Source organism: Alternaria atra, assembly GCF_907166805.1.
Source record: "Alternaria atra isolate CS162 genome assembly, contig: 21, whole genome shotgun sequence".
In the NCBI taxonomy this organism is placed as follows: Eukaryota; Fungi; Ascomycota; class Dothideomycetes; order Pleosporales; family Pleosporaceae; genus Alternaria; species Alternaria atra.
This window is the reverse complement of record NW_025091319.1, coordinates 6,545,003-6,571,156: the sequence shown is the minus strand read 5'-3', so window position 1 is coordinate 6,571,156 and position 26,154 is coordinate 6,545,003. Positions and strand designations below refer to the sequence as shown.

Sequence of the window (26,154 nt, the reverse complement as noted above, 5' to 3'; positions counted from 1 at the left end):
CACGCGCGCCACCAAAGGCGGAGGCGGCAGGTGCGACCGGGTCATCACGTGTAGCAAACACCAGCTCGAGCTTCGGGCGACCTGGTGTCATGAGGACAACAAACGCCCTTTAGACTACCTGCTATACACGATTGTTACGCTGTCGGAACAAAGCGCGCATACTGCTGCCCCCTGAGATGTCCACTATGATCACATTCGCTGCGAATAACGAGTTTTTTCGGAAGCGCAAAAGTATGTACAGGCCGTGCGCAGCACAAAACGCGCAGCTAACAGCGTCGCAGGAGTCCATCGCGCATGCGAATCATGTAAGAAGCGGAGAGTAAGTTCCAAGGATGCGGCAAGCCTGTGGCTGTCATCTAACGCCATACTAGAAGCGCTGTTCGCATACCTTCGATGACGAGGGCGAACCCGGAAGCAATACCCAAAGTGGTGGCGGAAGCAATCCGACATCCTCAGATAGCCCTACAACCAACGGACACTATCACCCTCATGATCCCAGGAGTTCCCGTGGAGACTATGGCCATGCTCAATCCACAATGCCGCCGCCGCAAAGTCCGGCCTCGGATCATACCGCCCAAACACCACCCAACTTTCTAGGTTATCTCAACCCTGAAGCTGTCTTACGAGAGCAAGTTCACTCTGAGCGTGGAAAAACTGCCCAGTCTCCCAATCACCCTCCAATAGGTCAATGGATCGAAGAACGAGATCAGAGACAAGCGTCGATCCAAGCAGGATCAAGCTCTTCACGCATTATAGAAACAGGTCCGCATTCCAACCAGGAGGCTCAGATATCTAGGGCTCTCCTGACTTATCTAGACGCTGTTGGTGTTGATATCTTACCCTCTCGTATGAACCAAACGGCCCTTCTCGAAATATACTTTAGCTACGTACATCCACTTCTTCCGCTCGTGGACAAGGAGCTGTTCTACGAGCAATACAACTATGGCCGAGAACCGCGAATTCTGATGCAGGCCATTTGTATTGTGGCTTCAAAACACGCAACAGCAGCCAAGCATCTGTACTTGGGCAATGATACCCAGCCACTGAACCCACGCGAGTTCTCGCAAAGGCTCTACAACGCAGTTATTGTTGGCATCGAAGCGAAGCTAGAGAAGAACCGTGTCGTTCTTATCCAAGTGCTTGCACTCATCTCACTGCATTGCGAAGGTCCAGATGGCGCTGAGCAAGCTTCAATGCATCTGGCACAAGCAATTCATCATGCGCATACCTTCGGCCTCCAGTTTGGGCACCAATGGAAGAATCAAAGTTCGGAATCTCAAGGAAACTTGGAGGACGTCTTTTGGTGTTTGTGGAGTCTAGACAAGATCAATGCATGTATGAATGGAAGGCCGTTGCTTATGCATGACCGCGACAACAGCTTGAGACAGCTACCATCAGATCCTGAGAAGCGGTCCAGTCCGTTCGGTATATGGCTACAGATTTCAGAGATGCTGGACAAAGTCATCGACTACTATAGGCCTGGAAGAGCTGCCGAGGAGACCGGATGGGAAGGCGATGACTTCTTGGGTTTTGAGGAGATGGTCGGAGACGGCGAAGACAAGCTCGATGGTCCTATCATGAGTAAGATATACCACGTTGTAACTTGCGATGTTTACTAATATCCCCAGGTCTCCTATCACTTTTCCATCACACCATGTGCATGGCCTCACACAAGTCCCTCTCTATCAATGCGCCCGTCAAATCGACACCCTCTTACGTCCGACAGAGTCTTTCAGCAACAAGAGTGATCCACCTTCTCAACGCTGAATCCCCAGAGCTACTGCCACCGCTCCCTATCGTACCATATGCGCTCGGTGTAGCACTTAGCGTAGTGTATCGTCACTTCCGCTCTCGTCGTCTAAAGGTCCACGTCAACCGCGCTACCGAAGAACTCAAGCAATGCGTCCGCCTGCTCGATCGCCTACGAAACGCATGGTGGTCTGCAGGCACAACAGCAGATCTGGGACGAGCCGTGCTCAGTAATGCTGCAGGACGTAATACCAATGCTGTCAACACACCCGTACCTGCTCCAGTAGAACCACGTCCTACGGAGCCGAAGACAGAGCCGCCAACACCGCAAAGCACACACGGCACTCAGTTGCCACTACAAAATCAGTCGCAGCCGTGGTCGCAGAACGTGGGAGATACGCCCATCGACCCTCGATTACAGCAACAGCAGCATCATCCTCACGCCAACTCGCCTATGACTAGCTTGCTCAACCCAATACCCGCTCCCACACCCGGCCAACATCCTACAAGTAGCGAGCGCGCAGATCGTGCGCCCATGGCGGGACCTCCCGCTGGCTTTGGTTTCGCAGAACAATCGCCAGATTGGCTGAACTTTGATGCGGCGTTTGAGAACTTTGAGGGTTTGTTAGGAAGTAGCGGGGCGGATTTGAGTAACGAGCTCTTCAGGCCGTTGAACTACGAGACGCTGGAGGGATTTCTAGATCCTGCTGCTTAGATGTTTGTGTATCATATGTGTTTCATGAAAGTAATTCGGGTTTTTGTAATGACGAAATGTACGAATGGCAGCTGAGTTTTGGTGGCGCAATGCCTTGGGCTGACTGCGCCTCCACCCCGCAAACACGTGACCAAGCTGAGTGGTGCCTTCCTCAGCCGCACTTCAATATGCCAGTAACAGAAGTCTCGTCATCTACCTCTCCTCTGACGCATTCCACCGTCCTATATCTCTCACTTGTAGCCTGTACTCTTCTACACTTCTCTTCGCGGTGTTATATTGCCATACTCGAATGCTGTGTTGAATGAAGCGGACAGTGAACAGTCCCAAGACTTCAGCCTTGTCACAATACTGAGCAGCGTAAAGATGCGGTGGCCTAACTTATCACAGCTCACCGCGACCAAAGCAGAGGTTCTTCCCGATTCAATATGTCCGGTGTGCCTCAATCTCGGAAACGAGGTTTGGGATCCTGACTATCGCAAAAGGCACGGATTGGGAAGTCCTGGGCGGCATTTTAAGAGCACAAAAGAAGTTTTTCATAACGCTAAGCAAGGCTGTTCAGGTTGTGAGGTCATCGCCTGGGCTCTAGAACCTTACAGATCACAAATCGAAAGGCAGAACGACCGCATATTTCAAATTACGATTGGGGATGATCAGCGAGACCGGATCGACAGTGATATATTCTCCCGAAATTTGGTTTACGGCGGGTGTGGCGTCCGCAAGGATTCTGCCCATGCTGATGTGGTAGTCGTAATCAGAAGAACTCATCATGAGCCCGGGGAAGGTACCTCTCCACGTTCCAAAGGTGGGTGTTATCTCGGATCCATCGATGGTTTAACTCTACAGATTTGCTAATAATGGCAGACTCTCCATGCACTTGGCGTTACATGAAACCGATGATGAAGATCACTAATCGCACAGGCTCTCCAGCTGCTGTCAGAAAGGTGAAGAGCTGGTATTCCGGATGTCTTTCGAGCCACGAGCAATGCCTCCAGGGTACACACTCGCGACTGCCGACAAGAATTATCCGAATTGAGGGACTCGAACGAGTTAGATTACATATCTCGAGTGATGAGAGTGCGGAGTATGCCTGTCTAAGCTATTGTTGGGGTGGATCAGCCGTGATAAAAACCACAGCCAGTAATCTCGAGCAATATACAACCGGGATTCCCTGGGATGAATTACCCCAGACATTCCAAGACGCTATTCAGCTCACCCACAACCTTGGAATTCACTATTTATGGATCGATTCACTCTGTTAGTCTTCTCTGGTGCTCTGGGCTGAAGCCCTCTATCCGACTCCCTGACTGTGAGCTAGGTATAATCCAAGACTCGATCGACGATTGGCGCCACGAAGGAAGTGAAATGTCGCGGATCTACACAAACGCAACTATAACTTTGTCAGCGACATGGGCAGAAAATCCTCGTCAAGGCTGTTTTCTGGAACCTGACACCGAATATCTACCCCGTACGAGGACATTCATGAACGGTAATCATGAGGCGTATAAGCTTCATTGTCACCAAAAGCTCCCTTTGCTATGGGCTCCACTGCATAGGAGAGGCTGGGTTTTCCAGGAGCGGATGTTGTCCAAAAGAATTGTTCACTTCATGAGGCACGAGCTCTGGTGGGAATGTCGAGAGTTGTTCACTTGTGAATGCGGCACTGATGACCACTACAAGAACATCCTTGGAGTTGATTTAAAGACAGGTACTGACATGGTTAAGTTCTCAACATCTGATGAAATCCAAAACCACTGGCAGGCAATAGTGGAAGCATACACGACCATGTCACTCACGTATTCTTGCGATATCTTTCCAGCTTTACAAGGACTAGCGAAACTGGTTCCGCCAAGTATGGGCAGATACCTTGCTGGACACTGGGAGAGTACCCTGATAAGGAGTCTCTGCTGGTACAGTATAAACAAAGCCCAGGGGAAGCCTAGGGAATGGCGTGCTCCGTCTTGGTCATGGGCTGCGGCTCAAGGGGGAGTGACATGGCCTTATCTTAGGTATGATCGCAAGATTACAGCGTCCGTTACTGTTTTCAGCGCGATGACGATACCGAAAGGAGATGATCCGATGGGTCAGATATCGCATGGAGCTATTGTCCTAAAAGGAAAATATTTGGTTGGAGAGATAGGATGTTCATCTAGTATTTCTGAAGTCACGCTGAAAGGGCCTAATTCTCCTATGTGGAAATATTCAAATCAGGTTATATGCCATCCTATTTGGGACATTGATCAAGAGATGGGCACGCAGGTCATTGCACTGAAGATTTTCAAGAATACCGGCGAAGATTTTTATGAGGGAAGAAATGTACTTGATTCGCACTGGCTGATTCTGAGAGCCACAAAAGGTGTAGAAGGCGAATACATGCGTGTTGGTACCATGAGAGTGGATGATTGGGGTTATGGAAGTTCGAGATACAGAGAGCTGGATGCACTGTATGAAGAAGAGGCAGTGGAGATGGATTTCAAGATAATCTAGATGCACGAATACACCTCGAGGTTTCTGCCATATAGCGGAAGTATGAGTAGTAAGACTCCTTGATTCCATATACTCCAGATGAGGTTCATCAGTTCAGATCTCTCATCCAGCATTCCAACATATCGCCTCGAGAGTCACGCAACGACTCTGCACCAACCAAACGTCTAGATCACGCACATATATTACAAAAAGTGTGAAAATCAACTCGTCCATGCCAACCACACGGACCGAACGTGTTTTAGTCTCCAAACAAGGCAAGTGCCTATCGGAAATTCATGAGCCGGAGGATGGTTAATAGACGGCAGACATCTGATAAAGAGAAAGGAGTACTTGAAGGTAGATGTGAACAAGTTCTTGGTGGCGTTTTTGGTGGAACGGACGTATAAGGTACTAACTGAAGGGGTGTTGGTGATTCATGTCCTAAGAGACTTCGTCGCTTCTCTCGTATCCGATTTTCCGCATCAAAAACACCTGTAGATTTCACCCCAACGTTCGTTGTTCTCCAAGAGGCGCATCTGGGTCAATCTTGCTGGCATACGTGACTACACGCGCGATTCAAAACGATGGTATACGTCTCATTTCTCGTCCAGATCATACACATATGCACACGCATCCCAATCCATTTCTAACCATCTAGCTCTTCTCCTGCGTCTCCTTTTCCTTAACAACAGCATCCTTCTTCGCGGGCCTCTCCCCAAAAATCTGACTCCCCACCCTAACCTCATCACTGCCCATCTTCACCGCCCCCTCAAAATCCGCACTCATTCCCATACTCAGCTCCAGCTGCCCCTCTTCCCACCCCAATTCCTTGACAACGCTATCCCTCGTCTCCTTCAGCTTAACAAAATCCTCATTCTCATTCTCCGCCGTCGTCTCCTTACTCCTCGCAATCGCACCGATGGTCATTAGGCCCGAGAGCTGGAGATGCGGACATTTATCTATAATGTGACGGCAGAGAGATAGTGTATCGGAAGGCTCGACGCCGGATTTGGATTCTTCGCCCGAGGTGTTGACTTGGACTTTAACGCGTAGTTTCTCCTCGACCTTCTCGCCATCCTTCTCTGAGAGAGCTTTTCGACCCTTTTCTAGTTCATTGGCCTTTTTCTCGCTGTCAACACTTGACACGCACCACAGGTTTGGTATTTGCTCGGCGAGTTGCTTGCATTTGTTCGACTGTAGACCGCCGATCATGTGCCACTGGATGGAGCGGGGGAGGATCTTGCTTTTCGAGGAGTTCTTGGACGTAGTTTTCGCCGAAGTGGGTTTGTTTGGGAGTAGACGAAGAGGAAGGGGGTTGGTGGAGGGCAAGAATGTCGTTTGCGGGTTTGAGTTTGGATACAGCTATGAGGCGGACCTGGGGCGGCGCGCGCGTTAGACAGTGTGTTTTTGGTGGGTTGGAGAGATAGGAAAACGGGAGGGTGTATACCTGTTTGCTGCCATTGCTCACGGCATTGATGCGCGAGGTTATGCTGGCGATATTCTCGGCGAGTTGCTTCGCGCGTTGGGGGTTTATCTGCATGTCTTCGGCCATGGTTGGGGCAGGGCTATGATGGTGTTCGCGTGTTCAGCCCTGCGACTCGCTTGGATGAAGACGTCAGATCGGGGTTTGGGCGTTATCTCCGGGCAATGCACGAGTCATCACTGTTGTAGGCAGTACGGCGAAAGGAACATCATCTGAACCTGACTATCAATCGCGATACTACTACAAAGAATACTATGAGCTAAGAGTACTAATTGAGTGTTAGGGAGCTGCTATATCAGGCTGTGAAGTTTGCCATGACTTGCTAACCCGTTGCAGCCATTGTTCGCTCGCGCCGAATGCTGGATCCATCAAGAAGTTGTGCTCAGTGCCTTTGGTAATTACACTGCGATACTCATAGCTCTGACTTGGTGCCCAGATGGCATTGAACCAATCTCTCCCTTTGTCACCAACCAGTTGGTCGTGCTCACCATGAAAGCAGTCGATGGCCCAGACCCTGTTGCTGCCTGTCAGTCGATCGTCTTCGCTGATGAGTCTCGAAAGAAGCTGCACAGCGTCATCGAAATCCTTCCATTCGACAAGAGGCGTGCTCCACGAAACAGAGCGCTTCAAGAATAGCTGTGCATCTGCCGAGACACCGTCCACAGATTCGGCGAAGACGAACTTGGTAATAGTATTTCGCAAGTCATCCACAGCCCGAGGATCGTCAAGTGCAAGATCTGAGAAATCATCGCTCAGGCTATCTGCAGACCCTTCTGAGCCAGTGGTTCCGGACACTGTAAGGGCAACAGGAGCTGTTGTAGGGTTGGAACGCGACAGTGGAGATGATATACCCTGAAGAAAGGCGCCACTCAAGCCGACCATTGGAACGATGTTTTGGTTGACGAATTTACCGAGCGAGCCGAACTTTCCTATCAACGAAGCCGGAAGTAGCTCTGTAGCCTGTAGATGCGACATTCTCGAGTGCGAGTAATGGACCCATGGGGCGAAGAAAGCGACATATGAATGGTTAGGATTCAGCAGATGTGGGTAGGCGAGAATGAAATTCATGAGGTAGATGTCGCCTCCACTATGACTTGCAATCGAAACATGCGAGATGTTCAGGTGCGCCAGAAGTTGGGGGACCATTTCTGTAGCAATGAGTTAGCTACGTTCATCGAAGAACATAGTCACCTACCAAGCCAGGTCTGTACTCGCTTTTCAGGCTCCACAGCTTCACTGCCCCCGACGCCAGGTCGGTCCGGGTGGATGATCCTGACATGATGGGCCTTTGCTAGTTGGTCCAAGGGTGCATAGCATAAGCGTTGGCCGAACAGAGCTCCACAGAATAAGACGACTGCTTTGCTGTCGGAGTCGCCAAAATCGGAGTAAGAAACATGGTAAGGCTTGCTTCCGTTTGTCTCAGGGTTGGCGGGAAGTACGAAATTGCGGTGGAACCTTCGATTGCAGATGAACTCGAGTGCTCCCATGCTTTATGAGATAAGAAGAGTTTAATGGTAGGGATGATTGTGATGTGTGAGCGTGAGACCGATCTTACCAAAGCACCTGAGGCACGTAAGTTGCCAAGAATGGGGATGTCAGGCAACCAGACACGCGGCAGGATGCGGATGCTGCAGGTGCTATTGGACATCATCGTCCAAGTCCTATTGAAAAGGACATTGTAGAAACGCCCTACCTACCGAAAGAATTGTACTTTTGCGCAATATAACAAGACATAGTCTATACTCGCTATAATGCTGCTCTGAGCAGATGTGAGGTTTAGACTATTAGGGCGTAGAAGCATTGATCAAGTTTGCAGACGCTCCTGGTGATCATGCCAATTGCGCAAGAAGAAAGCTTACCCAAGATGCATAAGTACTTTACATTTCAGAGGATAAAGGTGATGTGGAACATCCAAGAGTTCGCTGACGCAGGTGGAAGAAAGCAGGTATGGTCAGAGAAACGCCACGGAAACAACACCCGGCTTGTCGCCCCACATGGCAAGTAGACGTTCCGCAGAACCGCCTCCGCGTCTTGCCCTCCACACGCCATTAAACACCAACTACACATTCGATCTAGTTAAGCAGACGAAATGCACTCAAATGTCTACTTAGAGCATAGAGACGCTCGGCTAAGCCATCTAGTACCTGCAGAAGTCCCGGGGTAATACTTCAGACAGATTACTTTATATGGCCAAGCCCCCGTTTAACCCCGGATACACCCATGACGCCCGTGAGGTTTTATATGAAGGCGAACTTTTAGAAATGAAGTTGCATACATTTTGGAGAGGGGCATTGTTCAGTTACAATGTATAAAAACGTGGTTTCCGTTGGCTGGGCGTGTACTGGCGCGGTCGTTCTTTCCCACTCCAGCACTTATCGACTGCCTGCTCCACGATGAGGTATCTTCCCGCTATCTTCGCAGTCTCAGCAGCGCGAAGTGCGCTCGCACACCCAGGATCCCCGCATCCGGATGCACAAGGGAGGTACACGATTGAGGCAGAAGGGATTAGAGCGCAGTTCATTCCATATGCTGCTACCCTCACCAACCTCTTCGTCAAAGGTAGGATTCAATCGAGACGCTAGATAGCGTCTACTAACAAAGTCATAGATCCGGCAGGTCAGGAGCTAGACATTGTTCTAGGCTACGACAATACCTCCTACTACCGTAAGATTGCGCGCTCGCTCAACCCAGGATCATCTAACACACTTCAGCCGTCGACCCCGGACATCCCGTCTACAATGCAATCCCCGGACGCTACGTCAATCGCATTGGCAACGGCGAATATACCCTTGACAACGTAACCTACCACACTGAAAAGAACGACGGCCCAAACACCCTCCACAGCGGTACAAACAACTGGTCTTTCAGGGTATGGAACGTTAGCGCTGTGACCAACTCCTCGATCACCTTCTCCATCAGCGACGCCTCAAACTCTTCTCTTGGTATGATTGGCCGTGTCGATGCGAGCGTCACGTACTCGGTCTCGAAGAACAAGTGGCACATCTCCATGGATGCTACATCCCCGGAGGCGAGGACACCTCTCATGCTGACACAGCACACGTACTTCCAGCTCGACGCCTTCAAGCGACCCGACAACCGCACAGTCTGGAACCACACTGTGTATATGCCAGAGGCTAAGCGTGCCCTCGTCGCCGATGCGAACGCTCTCCCTACCGGCGAGATTGCGCAGATTCCTGCGGGAGCCATTGACGATTGTAGGCAATTTCCCTCTACGAACTGCGTGTGAGAAGTATGCTGATCTCCTCCATCAACATCTAGTCTGGTCTGCCCCGCATGAACTTGGGTTTGCATCGGGCAATGCCGAGTTTGAGAACCACTGCGGCAATGGATGTCACGGCTACAACGGCGCTTGGGCGTTCAACGAGAGCAGGAACAAGAGCGCAGCTGTACTCACACTATCAAGCGCATACAGCGGCATCGAGGCCAAGTTGACGACAAACCAAGATGCTGTGGTCCTGTATACTTGCAACTGGAACGACGGAAAGAGCGAGTTCAAGAACACTCAAGGTGTCGCAGGCCAGGACAAATTCATTCCGCGCGACGGCTGTATTGCTATCGAGGCCCAAGACTACGTTGATGGCATCAACCAGTGAGTACATGGTGACGTCGTGTAGGGCCTAAGCTAATATTGTTGAACAGTCCGGAGTGGGGTCGCCTCGACAAGCAGATTTCGGGCCCTGGAGACAAGTACCACTGGGAGTCGTCGTGGGAGTTTGGCACAATCTGACATGAGATGGACGTCGAGTTTGAGAGGTGAGAAGGTGGTGGGCTAGCAGTCAGCGTAGGGCCGGAAGTAGTAAGCACAATGTTATGCAACCCCATTGACCAACTGTCCATACCTGGAGCCCCGCATTTGGGCGGGGTGGTTGTGCTCGCGTGTCGCCCAACCGTCTGCTATGGTAGCCAAGAGAAGAAACCGAGCAGCGCAGTCACCTGGGGACAAAACATCGCATGCGTGCAATAGTGAAGCCATGGTGTTTCTCTCGGGCGGCGACTGCGTGTGCGGGAACAGTGATCTGGTTCCTGGTACTGGTACCGTATCGTGGCGGCGCGGGCTAAGCGGCACAAGCTCCAGTACCTAGCTGCATGGCATGGCTGCATATAGGCCCAGATGTCGCCAGCCTGTTTGCCGTCTTATACTCTTCCCCATTGCATCCTCATGTTCCAGCTGGCAGGGCCGTGTGCGTGAATGCCTGCTGAGCTGACGTGCCCGAATACTGCTCTTGAAGCCTGATTGCCCTCGCCCCACCCATTCGGCCCTAACTGACTATACCATACGCAACATTCATTTGCGATCGACACCCTGCCTTGCTGCCAAGAAACGACATCATTCCGGATTCGCTCTTCAACACCAGCTCCCGTCGACCTCGCTCCGTCACCGATTGCACCTCACTGCTCCGCTGCCCATGCGCCCCTTTTGTCGATCGCGACTGCTGGCTCCTTCTGGTCGCATTTCTTGAGACGCGTCGAGGAAACGGCCACACACGGCCAGGTTCCCCAGCATCGATGTCCTTGTGACACTTGCTATCTCCCACTGGACACCCTCACCACCTCTCTCTCGCTCGCTAGTCGTCGCGATAACGACCTGATCCCTGCCCGCACAGACATCGTCACTGCACTTGGGCATCGACGGGCCGCCCTGCAACGAGCCCGGCGCGATCCGCTGTCTTCACCGATTTCCCGATTTCTCCATCTATCCTACCTTCCTCACCATGGGCAACTCGCAGGGCAAAGAGTCGCAGCCGGAGAGGAGAGGCCACGCCCGCCGCTCTAGTGCACACCAGCCCGCCTCTCCGTCTGCTGCCGGTCCCGCCGCATCAACACACAACAGACCGGGCAACAGTCCCTATGGCAACTCGCGGAGGGACAGAGGCAGCAGACCGGACCTGTCTTTCCTAGGCATCCGTACCGGAGACAATGCCGAACGCGACCCCGCTCTCGAACCTCGGCGAGAGACAAAGGCGGAGCGCGAGGCCCGCAAGCTGGAGAAGGATCGAATACTCCGGGCCCAGGAACGTGAGAGGAGTCTGAAAGAGGAAGGCGTCGACGGAGGATACTTGGTCACGCTTGGTGTCTATACGGGACCAGAAGACTTCAGCAAGCCTACGGTGCGGCAATTACAGGTATGGCCTGCTCAGCACTAACACGACAACACCAACTCACACATGCTAGATTGAACGTCGACTTGCTCCCTTCTGGAGAGGCCTCGATGACCACGAAGATACTTGGACCGAGCATCAACTCGTCGAAGTCGTCAACGGCCGCCCACTGCCCGCTGCAGACGACATCCCTCCCGAAGAGCCACCTCGAACCAACACGAACAATCACCTCAGCACAGCATGGAATCCCCGCAGCTCAGAGCCCAGCCTGAACCAGCTCACGGTGCCCATGGGCGCTCGATCCATGTCTCAAGAACCGAGTCCTACCTTTTCCCTCCCATCGCCCGCGTCTCCGATCGCGAACAACTCCTCTTCCTCCCCATTCTTCCGTGGGCGCGCCAAAACCCTCGCCTCCCTCGCGACCGGTTCCCGCAATGCTTCGCAGTCTGACATGGCCCCACAAGAACTACACCTTCCCAAAGACCCGTACGTGAATGGCCAACGAATCGAGGCTTTTCTGTACAAGAACGCCTCCGAGTGTCCCATCTGTTTTATGTATTACCCACCACATCTAAACAAGACACGTTGCTGCGATCAGCCCATCTGTTCCGAGTGCTTTGTTCAGATTAAGAGACCCGATCCCCATCCCCCAGAGCATCATGGAGAACCGGGCGCTGAGGGCGCGCAGCCCGCTGAGCCAGAGGAGGAGGTCCAGCTAGTTTCGGAGCCAGCTGCTTGTCCCTACTGCACACAAGCCGAGTTTGGAGTAACCTACGAGCCACCGCCTTTTAGGAGAGGACTTGTCTACAATGGCCAGGGTCGCAATGGTATGGGTAGCGCGACATCCGCAATGTCCTCCACCTCGTCCCTGAATTCGCCCACTTCTGCCGGTCCCGGGCGAAGAAGAGCAACGTCGCTTGCAGTCACCGACAAGACGGTAATCACAACCGATATGGTGCGGCCCGACTGGGCGAAGAAGCTGGCAGACGCGAAATCACATGCTTTGCGAAGGGCTGCTGCTGCCACAGCTTTACATAATGCCGCATACATGATGGGGAACCTCCCACAAGGAGAGAGTCGGTTCGGCCTCGGAAGACGAAGGAGAATATTCACTAGCGATAGTACCGGTAGTAGTGGACACGGAACGCCCCGGCGTGAAGGTGAAAGCTCATCCGGCCAGCCAGGAGGCTCAAGCGACCTATTCCCCAACCGCATTAGCTCGAGGAGAGGTAATAGGCTTGATGATCTCGAAGACCTCATGATGATGGAAGCTATACGTCTTAGTCTTGCAGCCGAAGAAGAGCGCAAGAAAAGAGACGAAAAGGACGCTGCTAAAGAGGCCAAGAAGGAGGGCAAGAAGAAAGCCAAGGAGATTAAGAAAGTTGCAAAGGCCCAACGCAATATTGGCAGTGGCTTTCACCCGATAGAGATTGATGGCATCGACGAAACGGAAGCTGGTAGCTCTTCTGCAGCCGGTAAAGGCAAAGGAGTCGATCGGTCTGGTGGCGCTGGTGGTGTCAATCCCATGTCAGAACCGACATCGACTCTCAACACTCCTTCTACCAAAGACGACCCGCAAAAGCATCTCGAAGCTAGTCGCGCGCAGATTCAGCGGGAGACATCCGACTCTAGCAACCCAGCTCCTTTCCACCCTGATAGCGGCGAACAGCCACAACACCGATCCGTCTTGCGCAACATCTCCAACGCATCCTCATCCTCGTCTTCGTTTGCGGAATCATACCAAAACTCATTACAACAACAAGAAAACCAAAACAACCTTGCACCCGGGTCTTCTTACGGACCAAGTTCAAACGCATCAGGTGTTAGCTTAGCCCAGGGCGAGACCGATACCCCTCCACAGGACACGAATAGCACGGAGCCAATGTTCAACTTCCAAAGTCTCGCAAAGGCAATCACCCCTGAAGATGAGAACAAGAGCGAAAACAAGCCCCAGTACATCGAGGATGTAGAGGAGGCGAGTCCCGAAGAGAAGCCAACTACTACTGCGAACGGCAAAGCGCCCGAAGCTTCCACAGGCGCCGAGGCGGAGAGCCAGACCTCAGACCCGTTGGCTTCGAGCACAACGACGCTCAAGCCGAACCAAGAGACACCAACATCGAAAGTGCATGGCGCACCACAGGAAAACAACGACGACGAGATTAGTCCGGCGCCGCCTGTTCAAGTCGTGGCCGACGAACGCGAACACTCCTCACACTTTGACCAGAAGCATCTTGGGGAAGTGAGTATGATGCATGGATTGAATCATCAGGCTACACAGTAAAGCATATAACAACAACACGTCAGTTTTCTTTTTGTCTCCATTCTCACATACATGACATGCATTCTCGTCGGTGTTACAACAACGGCGCTGGGGGAGTTGCCATGACACATGTCAATCGTTATGGGTATCTTTACTTTTATGTCTATTCCATGGGTTTGGGGCGTGGAAGATTTTTTTTTTCTGGTTGGGGGACGTAATTGCTATTGCTTATGCGGTGTGAGCGACACCGCCAACTGCAATAGTCTCGGAAAGAGAATGCATTCCAGTCTTTGGACTTTGAAGCATCATCATACACTAAGCATATACTGTGGAGTGATTAAGGTGTGAACGCGCATGTAGTTTGAAGTGGGTATTCATATCAATCAACGTTAAAGTAAAGACAAAGACTCCTGCAACGACCTGCGTATGCTTCTCGGTCCTCCTGCCTTTTACGCGCACACCGCTTGGTTCGTAGTATATGTGGTCGTCGTCGTAGTCGTCGTCGACACTGTCAGTCTTGATCCTGTCCAACTTATTTCAGTCATGCTGTCGTCGTGCCGTCGTATCCCCAATCATCAGTGCAATATAACCCATGCCCATCCATATCCATACTCCAGTACCCATAAACGCCGTGGTATCATCGCATGCGTGTCGTAAAATCGTTATATCATCAATGCAATTACCCCCGCTCCCCCCTTGTTCATTGCATTGCATCTTGGAGCACCAGCAACGTCCATGTGTAACAACATCCCATATCCCACATCCCTCCCCCACTCATCTCAATCGTGCTGAAGCTAGTACACTAATCCCCTAATATCCGTATACCTCAACTGTTGCAGCGCAGCGCTCGATTGGCAACATCTTGAGAAGTATATCGAGACTAGATCCATGGTTGTACGGATGATTGCGTGGGGCTTTCCTGGGTGGAGCAGGTCGAGGAGAGTGAGGGCCCAGCAGGCTATCTGCACGATGAGGAGGAAAGCTATGCAGAGGCGGAAGGAGGATTCTTTGGCCATTTTGGGAGGGGTCTATGGATGATTTGTTGTGCTGTTGGTGGTGTTTATTGGCGTGATGGAAAGTGTGGCGTTGTTATTATTGTTGTTGTTATTGTAGTCGTGTTGAGCGGTTGTAAGTAGTGAAGTGCGGGGTACCGTGATGGAATGAGTCGTGATGTTTATTGCGTCGTATCGTCTATCGTGCTGTATCGTAGTCGTTATCCGTGAAGCTTGGATGCTATCTCTTCCCACCAGAATTCACGAGAGGGAAAGAAAGAAGCGAAGTAACGTGGTGTATGCAATTTGTGAAATGCGATGCTATATGTGCGGATAAGCAAGAAGAAAAATAAACGAGGCTGGGTCTGTATTATTGTTATTGTTGACTACCCCCAGGGCCCATAATGTACGCGTGAACGAAAGAGTCGGTGTGGTGAGTTGGCAAATGCGTGCATACCACTAAATTCCCAATCTTAGGCTAGAACAAAATAATTCTGCGGGGAGACCTCGACGATATGTCAACAAGAACAAGAAGAAGAAGACAAAGTGGCCTTTGTGTCACCTTTCCTCGCATTCTCTTGTCACGCGCGGCGCAATCGCATCACACATGACCTTCTTACTCCAAACCACAACTCCCCATCTGTGCTCAATGGAGAGACGCTCTCGTGACGAAAATCGTGCTTGAATGTCGGTGTGTCTGTGTTATGTGATCTGCTCGGTTGAGGTAGCTTGATTGCTGTGCGGACATGCATAACCCACAGAAACTAGACTCAAGGGGGTTTAGTTGTCACTGCGCGGTGCATGTGAGCGGCTCCGAGCCGTCCGCAGCACTCCCAGGTGGACTGATTGGTGTAAAGAGTAGGATAGACGCGCGCAGTATCTTTTTCCGGATTGCGGATTCGTTTTGGCGTTGGCCGGGACATGCAGGGTGTTAGCTGCACCTTTCCCGCTTGCATCTTTCTGGAGGATATCTCGACTGTTAACAATGCACCCAAATAACCAGCGGGCGGAATTTGGAGGTACCGCGGTGCTTTGCTGATGACGTTGGTGCTTGTCAAATGTCGTCGCCCGGCGGCAGCTACCGCGAAGCTTTTTTTTTAAGACAAACTCGGGACCGCGCCCAGACCCTACAGGGCTTGGATGGTCGACCAAACACAACAATGTTTTGTACGAGATTAATGTCGGTTCTGCTAATCAGGACATTACAGCGACGCGCGTTCGTCTCTACATACTATCGATATATGGTCTATTCCCATATGGTGCGCACCGAAGGCGTGACCGTACGAACCCCGAGTTCGAGGCAACCAGAAAAGAACTACCGATGAAGCACTTCGGCGCATTAGACGATGAACCAGCTTACGAAACTTGCGAAAAGCCTCGGGCGTAGCTATAATATTCCCTCAAGGCAACCTTAAAGAGATGCCGAGCCTTTCTGGATGAAGCGTTTTGGTGCAAGAGTAGACTGGACAGCTTACGAAAAGCCTCGGGCGTAACTTCGGTGTTCCTTGTACCACCAACGGTGGGGCAGGCAGATGGTGAAGTCCTAGATTGGGCTGCGTACAGATGGTGTTGTATATGAGATTGGTATGTTTCGCTGTGAGGATGATGTACATTCAATTGCAGAGAACAACTCGTTTGGAGCGCAGCAATAAAATCAAAGGTATGTGATAACCTCATTGTCCCCGTCAGTCCGGCCCCAAGATAGCGCGTGGCTGGTAAGGATTCAAAGTCCTATCGTGTCCTGCCGTGTCCGGCTAGCGTCATCATGCATGGTGCAAGTCCAGACTGCCGCCACAATGCATTCGCAATAGAGGTATCTTCAAGTCGACATCTGGAGCTTCCCCACGTTCTTTCGCAGATTGCTTCTCAATTATCATCTTTCTTGTTGTCGAGCTCTGACCATGGCGCAGCTATCAGATCTAGAGAAATCAGACATCCTGATAGAGGTACGGCCAATCTACACGGATATGCCTGCCAAGGATAAAGCTATACGAAGGTTCCGCGATGATGAGGATGAGGTTGCTAGTCAGGTATCCAGTACGATAAGTCTAGATAATCTAGAGCTTCAAAGACAGTCATATCGAGAGAGCGCATCTCAACCTTGGTGGAGTAGATTGAGCTGGCGTGAACTGAGGAAGCGACGGCCAGAGGAGACCGAAGCAGAAAAAAGGGCACGGAGGAGACGACATTGTCGTTTGTTTGGCATTGGTGTTGTTACTCTAACAATCTTCGGTGCCATCGCTGGAGGGTAAGGAAATGCGACCACATGCGAGGATATAGCGAACTGACATACCCCAGTGTTTATATAGCCTTTGTTTCCACATTGTTACGGCGGCTCGCTCCTTCGCCTAGGAACAACGGCCTCCAACATATTGTCGAGACCTGGAAAGAACCCGACTCTAACGGAGCCTTCCAATTCGAGTGGAGGGATGACTTCAGCCGCGATATCGTACCAAAGAGCTGCCACTCCCACAATGATTACTGGCGCTCTGTCCCCTTGTACGCCGCACTTGCAGTAGGATGTACAAGCGTTGAAGCAGACATTTGGTTGACAGAAGACGAAAAACTGCTCGTCAGTCATTCCTGGGAGTCTACGACCGGCAATCGAACGTTGGAGAGCCTCTACCTCAGTCCGTTGTTGAACATTCTCGAGCAAAGGAACGCAACAACAGCAGAAGAGGGAGACAAGAAGACGGGATTATTTGACATGGATCCAAGTGCGACGACAGTCTTACTCATCGACTTCAAATCCGACGGCGAAGCGACATGGCCGGTGTTGCTCTCCCAACTCGCTCCCCTTCGTGAGAAGAACTGGTTAACATACTACGATGGCGAGACTCTCCACCAAGGAGCCCTCACTATCGTCGGCACAGGAAACACTCCCTTCAACCTCATCCAAGCCGCTACTACAAATCGCTACATCTTCTTCGACGCGCCCCTCCTCTCCGTCTCAAACGCTGAGTACGACACTACGAATTCTTACTACGCATCCACTGCCCTCGACAGCGCAGTAGGCAAGCTCTGGTTCGCAACCTTGTCTTCATCGCAAGTTGAGAAAGTTAGAGAGCAGGTTGGAGCAGCGGAAGTGAAGGGACTGAAGAGTAGGTATTGGGGTACACCAGGCTGGCCGATTAGCCGGAGAGACGGGGCTTGGAAGGTGCTGATGGAGGTGGGAGTTGGCGTGTTGAATGTAGATGATTTGGTTAGTGCGGCGATGTGGAATTGGGGGTGGTGTGTTGTTGCGGGCATTGCGCTTTGTGGAAATAGCTAGGTGACGTTTTGTTGTGTTTGAATCAAGAGTACATCCAAGTGTTCATCCATCCAGAATCTGCACAAAAGAAAAAGATCTTGGGTAAGATTCGTGCATAACTGCGCAAGTCTATGCTGAGTGCTCCAGCCGTCGTGGGTCAGAACAACGTCATATGTTGATCGTCACAATGTTGATCGATGGCTGAAAGTCCCGGATCGCTTGCGTTTTGGTGGAGCTCCTCTTCCCATCCGCAACCTCGTCACGTCATCAGCAAAGTCCCCATTTATCATATCGATCTCGGGTTTAAACATAACTCTGGAGCCCGAACAGTTTTGGGGTGAGGACGGTTCTGTTTGGACCCTGGCTGTGGGTACATTTAGCGGTTGATCAAGAGAAGCTTTACTTCGGGATCTACGAAAGCTAAGAATAGACCCATTTTTCCCTCTCTCGACGGACAGCTGTCAATTTCGCTGCAAACATACCGGCAACAATGTCCTTGAATCCTTCGCAAGGCTCATTTCACCGCCACAGGGTTCGCAGCCATTCATCGGCCAAATGTGCCTGACATATCGGTTGCGTGTGGCTGAAACAGGCACGATGCAAGCCTCAACAGGGGTAAGGGATTACGTGGACGATTTCTCGATTTGGGGAACCTCCACTTGGATTCCTCGGGGATAGGCGAGACCGTGAACCTATGACAGGCATGTGACATCGTGTTCGAGGGTTCTGATGTCAGGCTGGCCTGTAGGGAAGCGCGTTAGTTGCTTTTTCATCGGCTGAATTTGCTCAACGGTCAGCGCGGGTGTAATGTTCACGTCCCGAGTTTTCAACCGGTCATGGTTATGCGACGCGATCGCGATTCTACCCCAGCTGAACACAGTTTTCCTCTGTTGAGGCCTATCGATACGCATGTTCCTGCATCTGCACCGGGTATTTTGGCCAGAACGGATCAACGGCAAGGATGGCCGATCTGTTGAAGTCATGTTCATATGTGGGTGAATGAGGCTGAACGCTGACGACAATGCCACAAACGCCTAGGAACATGATATTTCTCATTTCAACGGCGTTTCGATCTGCGTAGCAGAACGGTAATTAGATCGTCGGCCTGGTAGTTTTATGTGCAGCCAGCGGTGACGATGTCTTCTTCCGGTGATTCGTTGTGGCGATGAGCTAGCGGTTTCAGTGGCCTGTGGCTTTCCCGCTAACTCCTCCCTGCATACCACTAACCATGGCCTGGGGACCGGCGCGCGGCGTTGCTCGTCGAAGTAACTCCTTGCATTGCTACTTTTCTTCACTCACTCCTTCACCCTGACTTCTCTGCTGTTGTGTCCCTGAGAGCCTCTTCGCTCGTTTTCCTGTCTCATTGTTTCCTTAAGTCACCCAGAGAACCGACGGCAGGCCTTCGTTCAATCGCTGTCGTTACACATCTCTATTGTACTACTCGCTCAAACGGCTCCTAAAAAGGAAGTGCTCGACGCACATTGTCCGCCAGCTTCTTTTTCGCAAAAGACCCCGGGATCTGCGTTCCCTTGACGATATCCACAATACCCCGCCTGCGCGTTCCCAGTAACGACACGGCTCCTACGACAAACTACTAGATTTCCTTTACATGACAAGCAAACGATCCTCTCAGAGGTCCTTTAGACTCTCAAATCACGGCTTCCAGCCCATTGACAACGGCAACATGGAGAACCGAACCGCCGATATACCCCTCCAGACTGTCGTCAGTCACACACCCTCGCAGTCCTCGCCGACATCGGGAAATGAAAAGTCGGAAAAGGTGCACAACTGGGGGCGTAGGAAGCTGGCAGCGGTAGACTCCAGGACAGGAGCACCGCTGCCTCCCCGCGCTAGCGAAGAGAAGACGGCTCTCAACCGTATGGGTAGGATCTACACCAAGATCCTCAACTATAGCATCATCACGCGCTACATGATCTATGTTGCGCCTGTTGCGCTACTGCTAGCCATTCCCATCATCCTCTCGCAGACCGGTACTATCACGGGCTCCATCGGCGGCACAAACCAGAAGAAGTTCTGGATCTGGATCGAAATCATCTGGCTTAGTTTCTGGGTCATGAAGATTGTGGCACACTTTATTCCCAACGTTTTCGAGTTTCTCATTGGCGTGGTCAGTCCTGGTGTCAAGAAATATGCGCTGCTATTGAGAGCGGTGGAGAAGCCTCTGTCTTTCGTTTTCTGGATGATTGTCAACCAGGCTACGTTCCCGGCAGTAAGTTATGCGACAGGCCTAGAGACGAACAGTCACTAACTCTGTTTAGCTTGTTAGAGCTGTTCCTGGTAGGACTGGCGATAATTACCCAGGATGGATTGGCACGATGCAGTCCGTACTGCTTGCCTTACTCGTCTGCACCATCATCATCCTCGCTGAACGCGTCTTGATCCAGCTCATCAGTATCAGCTACCACCGCAAGCAATTTGACGATAAGATCAAGGAATCGAAGCGCAACATCTACCTCCTCGGTATCCTTTACGACACGTCGCGAGCGCTATTTCCCGCCTACTGCAACGAGTTCGCAGAAGAAGACTACATCATTCAGGACACCATTCTTGATCTTGGTTTTGGTAGCAAGAAGGGAACGGCCAAGCATGGCCGATCTGGCAGCCGCACACCTATGCGTCTCATCCAAGAAGTTGGCCGAGATGCTGGTCGTATTGGTGATAAGATCACATCAGTTTTCGGTACTATCGCTTCCGAGATCACTGGCAAGAAAGTCTTCGACCCCAACTCTGCTCACTCCGTCGTCTTGACTGCTTTGGAGAGGAACAAGAGTGCTGAAGCTTTGGCTAGGCGTATTTGGATGTCCATGGTCGTCGAAGGCAAGAACGAGCTTTACCTGGAAGATCTAGTCGAAGTTATGGGTCCGGGCCGCCAGGAAGAAGCCGAGGAATGCTTCGCTGCAATCGACCGAGACGGAAACGGGGATATCAGTTTGGAAGAGATGATCTTGACTGTGACTGATTACGCCAGACAGCGAAAGTCGATCAACTCCAGCATGCACGATGTTGACCAGGCCATCAACGCTCTCGACGGCCTCATCATGACTATTGCTGTCATCGTCTGCATCTTCGTCTTCGTCGCCTTCCTCGCTCCCGCTTTCCGCACGACCCTCGCTACATCCGCGACTGCTCTCCTGTCACTGTCCTTCGTATTCGCGACGACCGCTCAGGAAGTTCTCGGTTCCTGCATCTTTCTCTTCGTCAAGCACCCGTACGATATTGGTGATCGTGTCGACATCACCACTGAACAGCTCACTGTGGAACACATCGCTCTGCTCTACACTGTCTTCAAGCGCGTCCAAAACGGAAAGACGGTCCAGATTCCCAACATTGTCTTGAACTCTCTGTGGGTAGAGAACATTACACGAAGCAAGGCCATGCGAGAACAAGTCTCGGTATTCTGCGACTTTGGCACCTCTTTCGAAGACATCAACTTGCTCAAGCTGGAGATGATGAGCTTCGTTCGCGATCCTCTCAATGCCCGCGAATTCCATCCTGATATCGATATCGAGGTTGTTAGTATTGCTGAGATGAACAAGCTGGAGCTTCGTGTTGAGATCAGGCATAAGAGCAACTGGTCAAACGAGTCACTTCGCGCATCCCGAAGGTCCAAGTTCATGTGCGCACTCGTCGTCGCTTTGCGCAAGGTCCCGATCAATGGTCCTGCTGGAGGAGATGCTGCTTTGGGCTCGCAAGATAAGCCCACATGGTCTGTCGCAGTACCGCCTGCCGAGGCTATCGCCGCATACGAGAAGTACAAGGCCAACGCTGACGCTGGCCGTCTGCACCCAAACAACCCCACCGAGGAGGACACCGGCAAGTCTACTGGTACGGACTACTTGGGCGTCGAAGGCAACGCAATCAGCTCCCTCAACAACAGGAGACCTGGCCTGGACACGATTCGTGACGACACCTGGGAAGCTCGCGGCGACGATGCTAGTACCATAGGCCGTCCTAGCATGTCGGACCAAAGGCCCGACCTCGACGAAGTCCGCGGTCTGCTGCGCAAAGCCAGTTCGGCCGGAAAGAGGAAGGGTGGCACCACACTATCGCCGTTTGGCTCCCGCGTCTCCGTCGATACACCCCGTCAGAACCCCCCACCACCTCTACCACTTCACGTAGTACCATCCGGTAGCCAAAGCCAGTACGCACAACCACCAGGAGGTTCTCTACCACCTCCACCTCGCAGCACTGCACCTGGATCGCCAAGCTCTATCTCCACAGGGCAGGTAGAGGATTACTCGTACCAGACTATGGTTCCACCGCCTCGCTCACGCAGCCGGCCGCGCGCTCCACAAGTAGAAGAGGATGAGGGCGAGAGACAGTGGCAACCCAGCGCTAATGCGCCGACTCGTTCCGTGTCGAACAATAACCCATATAGAAGCCCTGGGTCGCCGCAGCAGGGCTTCCAGTCTTTCAAGCGGGAGTAAAACTTCCAATGAAGGGCTAATGAGCATGGTGATATCATAATCATGATTTGCCCACAATATAGCTAAGGGGGTTGGGTATCATTCAAAATGTGTATAATGTCTTCTTCTTATTTGGATTGGAGATCTAGCATGGCATTAGTGAAGGGGTCTTGAGGACGCTCACTATGGCGTTTTTATCATTGTTTAGTAGTGTGCTCATCAGTTGGGCTGTAGGTATCAATTACCACTATTCAACATTTTATCTTGTGTTACCTTTGCCTTTTTTGTTGTGATGTGAGTGATCTTCGCCGCTGCCTAGATATTCCGAGATGACGAGGTTAGCTGTGCACCGCTTTCTCTCTTTTTGCGGGTATTTAAAGTCCTCTGGCTTCCCGACGTTACTCATTCACCACGCACTTTATTCTCTTGTTCTCCAAAAACTAGCTGATCCACAAGCTATGGAGAAGACCTTTCTCCAAAAAGGAGTTTTTGTAAACCAAATGGACGAGAGTCCATCTTTCCATAATCAACTACCCCTTGACATGAACGTCAAAAATTACTCTACCACGTTTACATGTCCACTTCCGCTTGTAGAGTTCGCCCAGATACAACAAAGACAACAACCATGTCTTCATGAGAGAGACTGGGCGGCCCAAGAATACATCCAGAGCAAGATGTGATCTGGAAGAGCTGTCCTTCCCCTTGAGAACCAAAAACCAAAATGATATTCCTGTCGTCGACATGTCCGGTTCTACTCTGCGACTACACCCACATACAAAACAACAAGTGGAAGACGTGATGGAGGGGGTTTGAGGTCTGAGACATAGCCGTAGGCCCAACACGGGGTCGGGGAATATGCGTCTCGATTCAGGAACGAAAATTCAAAAGGACAATGTAAAGGCTTAAGTTGCGGCGTTCTCCTGCTTCTTTCGCAAAATCCAAAACAAAGAGAGCATGATTTCCAGAACATATAAATCCTCCATTCTCGCCGTAGGACTTCACTCCTTCATTCCCCAGCCTCTTATTCTGTTCTCCAAAAATTACCTGGATTGGAATGCATGGAGAAGGCATTTTCCAAAAAATACACCATGGCTCGTCATGATCTGCTGTCCAGGAAACGACCTTGGACTCATGGATATCGAGGAAGCAAGACCGACCTCGGATGTCTTCGTCTGGCTTCCCATTTGCTCTTTATAAAATGGTACACACGTACCTACCATGACGAACTCCTGGTATCTGAAAAAGCCAACACGACACTCTTCATGGAGCGAGAACTGCGCTTCGTCCAAAGAAACCCAACACAGTCCCCATGTTGCGAAATCCCTCGGCCTTTTTCTCAAAACTCGAGACACGACCAGAATGGCTACGAAGATGTATAAAGTCTCCGTTCTCGTCTTCAAGCTTCTCTTCTTTATTCTATAGCTTCTGATTTTATTCCCTAAAAGTCCCAGACAAGAATAGGAATGTCCGAGTTGCCTCATCCAAAAACACAATGCCAACAAAACATGGTGCATCGGCCTGGAAAAGACCAAGGGACTTTTGATGTCGGAAAATTGGACACAATGGCGATACAGCTGTCTCTTTCCTCTCGGTCGCTCCCTTTATAAAATGCGGCGCAGGATCTCCTCATGCAAATTCTGTGGCTCGAAAAAAAGATGTGGGTAACATCATGCAACGAGCTTTGCTCTTCTCTCAAAATATCAAGTCGCAGACTTTATGCTGCGGATTTTGTCTGCCTTTTCCCCCAAAGAGCCAAGACAGGGCTTGCATGACTCTTGCGGCATATAAAAGCCTGCTTCTCTAGATTAAAACCTTGATCAGACGATGTGTGGAGAGATCCCGTCCTTCCGAAACCACTGTACATTCTGCCTAAGGGTGTATGCATCCTGAAACTACCCACGCTCGTCAACATGTGTGAACGCACTGTTCGGTTTTCTGAAATTTGTGCATACCTGAGAACATGCTACGAATCGGGGAAGAGATTAAGATATAACGCCTGGCTTTGCCTCTTCTCCTTCTTTCTTTCATCTTATACCAAAACATTACCTTCTTTCTCCAAAAAGGAATAATCCTCGTCTTCATGAGAGTGTGCTCTCCAAAATTGGAATTAACCGTTTGGTGTGTGCAGAGATTCCGTCCTCCTGAAATCATTGCATGAAATGCTTATGAGTGTTTGCATTCGAAAAAGCGGTCAGCATCTGTCATGCGCGGAGATATCCAGCGGTACATTGGCATTCACATCACATCAACGACTTCCAGAGAGGTAAGAATATAAAAACCGTCTCCACCTCACTCGTTTCTGAGTACACTAAAATGGCTTTTTTTGTACCTCATGACTGAGTCCAGTTCTCCACAAACAACGGACAAATTCGATACACTACTGACTTCTGCTGGTCTGAAACAACATCAACTCATCTTATGCTCTTCCGATGATACGAAAGCCTTATGGCGCATTATCAGAATAAAGTTGCGACTCTGAGATGTGTTTGCGTTGAAGATCCCCCTCAACAAGGATTCGAAAGGTGCTCGCTATCAATTCATGACCTCGACAACCACACTGCCAACGTTTGCTAGTTATCATTAACTAAGCCAGTTATATAATCCTCAGTACCGTTTTGCCAACACTTCGTCTTCACAACACTCCTTCTAAACACTCCGAAACCAATGCGGCTCTCCCGAATGTCGAGTTCGCTGCCTGGAAACAAAGAAAAGAAAACACATGTTCGCGTGCTCCGACTTCCACTAAAACATACATCAGTACTCTCAGTGTTCTGGTTGTTCGGAAGAGAAGTTCTGATCCTTTGCATACATGAAGCTCGACTAGAGACAAAAGACAAGAACAAAACGATATGACCATCCCGAAGTGACGACTCCAAATTACTATTGATTCAGCGAATGTCCGTCTCGAAACAATATCCAAAAAACAGAGCGCCAAGCTTGATGTTCTCAAGCAATGCATATAAATGCTTGCTCTTGCGGCGATTCAAGTCTTCTCTGTCACACCACAATATCCTCTCTCGTTTACCAAAATCAACGCGGAAAAGGTACATGTTTCCCGAAATTAGATGCAAGAGGACTTTATGAGAACCCTCTTCCCACGATTCGAAACGCGCCGCTATTATCCTGCCGGTCGCTTTGAACCCCCATATCCTTTGAAACGTGGGGGAGAACCATATCTAACACTTAAACACGCGACACCAGGAACTGGGGCGTCTACGTTGTCATGTTGAAGGAGGAAGATGAGATGTTTCTCGACACAAACTAGAATTCTAGAAACAGACGTGATGAAGTAGAGTGTTAGCCGACTGGCAGCATCTTAGCTATAAAGACTTGGTCGTACGACCTTTGCAAAACCTATCTTTTCACTACACCTCTCTTCTTTTCTAAAATATCGAGGAGATAATATCATGGCTGGACGTCGCTTCCGTAGAACACAGTGGTGATGTTGACATGTGAGAGGAGTTCTGCGTTGTTGAGCTGTATTAAAATGCACCTAAACATCACCCATGTTTGTGTGTACCACTCGCCACTAAAAGTACGTCGAAAGCAAAGACCGTTGTCGTAGTGAATATTCGTGTTGAGGAAACATGTATGCGTTGAGAGAAAAAGCAAAGCCATAGGCTTCCAAACAATACTAGATAAGAGACGTAATAATGTACAAGTTTTGCCGTAAATCCAAACAGCGACGTCATGTC

The 26,154-nt window shown here is 50.7% G+C and overlaps 5 protein-coding genes across 5 annotated transcripts; 3 read left to right on the top strand and 2 right to left on the bottom strand.

The window, feature by feature from the left end:
• Positions 1–185: 185 nt before the first annotated feature.
• ALTATR162_LOCUS2644 (uncharacterized protein) lies at positions 186–2,464 on the top strand (the record flags this gene model as incomplete). Its single annotated transcript, XM_043310250.1, has 4 exons — positions 186–231; positions 282–319; positions 372–1,581; positions 1,629–2,464. 4 exons carry the CDS (start codon positions 186–188, stop codon positions 2,462–2,464), a joined length of 2,130 nt encoding a protein of 709 aa, XP_043166185.1.
• A 3,117-nt stretch (positions 2,465–5,581) lies between these two features.
• Positions 5,582–6,479, bottom strand: ALTATR162_LOCUS2643 (uncharacterized protein; the record flags this gene model as incomplete). The annotated part of the gene is made up of 2 exons (XM_043310249.1): positions 5,582–6,289; positions 6,375–6,479. The coding sequence occupies 2 exons, from the start codon at positions 6,477–6,479 to the stop codon at positions 5,582–5,584; spliced, it is 813 nt and encodes a 270-aa protein (XP_043166184.1).
• A 210-nt stretch (positions 6,480–6,689) lies between these two features.
• ALTATR162_LOCUS2642 (uncharacterized protein) lies at positions 6,690–7,897 on the bottom strand (the record flags this gene model as incomplete). The annotated part of the gene is made up of 2 exons (XM_043310248.1): positions 6,690–7,558; positions 7,606–7,897. 2 exons carry the CDS (start codon positions 7,895–7,897, stop codon positions 6,690–6,692), a joined length of 1,161 nt encoding a protein of 386 aa, XP_043166183.1.
• A 906-nt stretch (positions 7,898–8,803) lies between these two features.
• ALTATR162_LOCUS2641 (uncharacterized protein) lies at positions 8,804–10,158 on the top strand (the record flags this gene model as incomplete). Its single annotated transcript, XM_043310247.1, has 5 exons — positions 8,804–8,969; positions 9,018–9,074; positions 9,122–9,625; positions 9,690–10,020; positions 10,071–10,158. 5 exons carry the CDS (start codon positions 8,804–8,806, stop codon positions 10,156–10,158), a joined length of 1,146 nt encoding a protein of 381 aa, XP_043166182.1.
• Positions 10,159–11,143: 985 nt separating this feature from the next.
• Positions 11,144–22,480, top strand: ALTATR162_LOCUS2640 (uncharacterized protein; the record flags this gene model as incomplete). The annotated part of the gene is made up of 6 exons (XM_043310246.1): positions 11,144–11,554; positions 11,604–13,769; positions 16,693–17,030; positions 17,081–17,883; positions 19,631–20,262; positions 20,312–22,480. The coding sequence occupies 6 exons, from the start codon at positions 11,144–11,146 to the stop codon at positions 22,478–22,480; spliced, it is 6,519 nt and encodes a 2,172-aa protein (XP_043166181.1).
• Between the last annotated feature and the right edge of the window lie 3,674 nt (positions 22,481–26,154).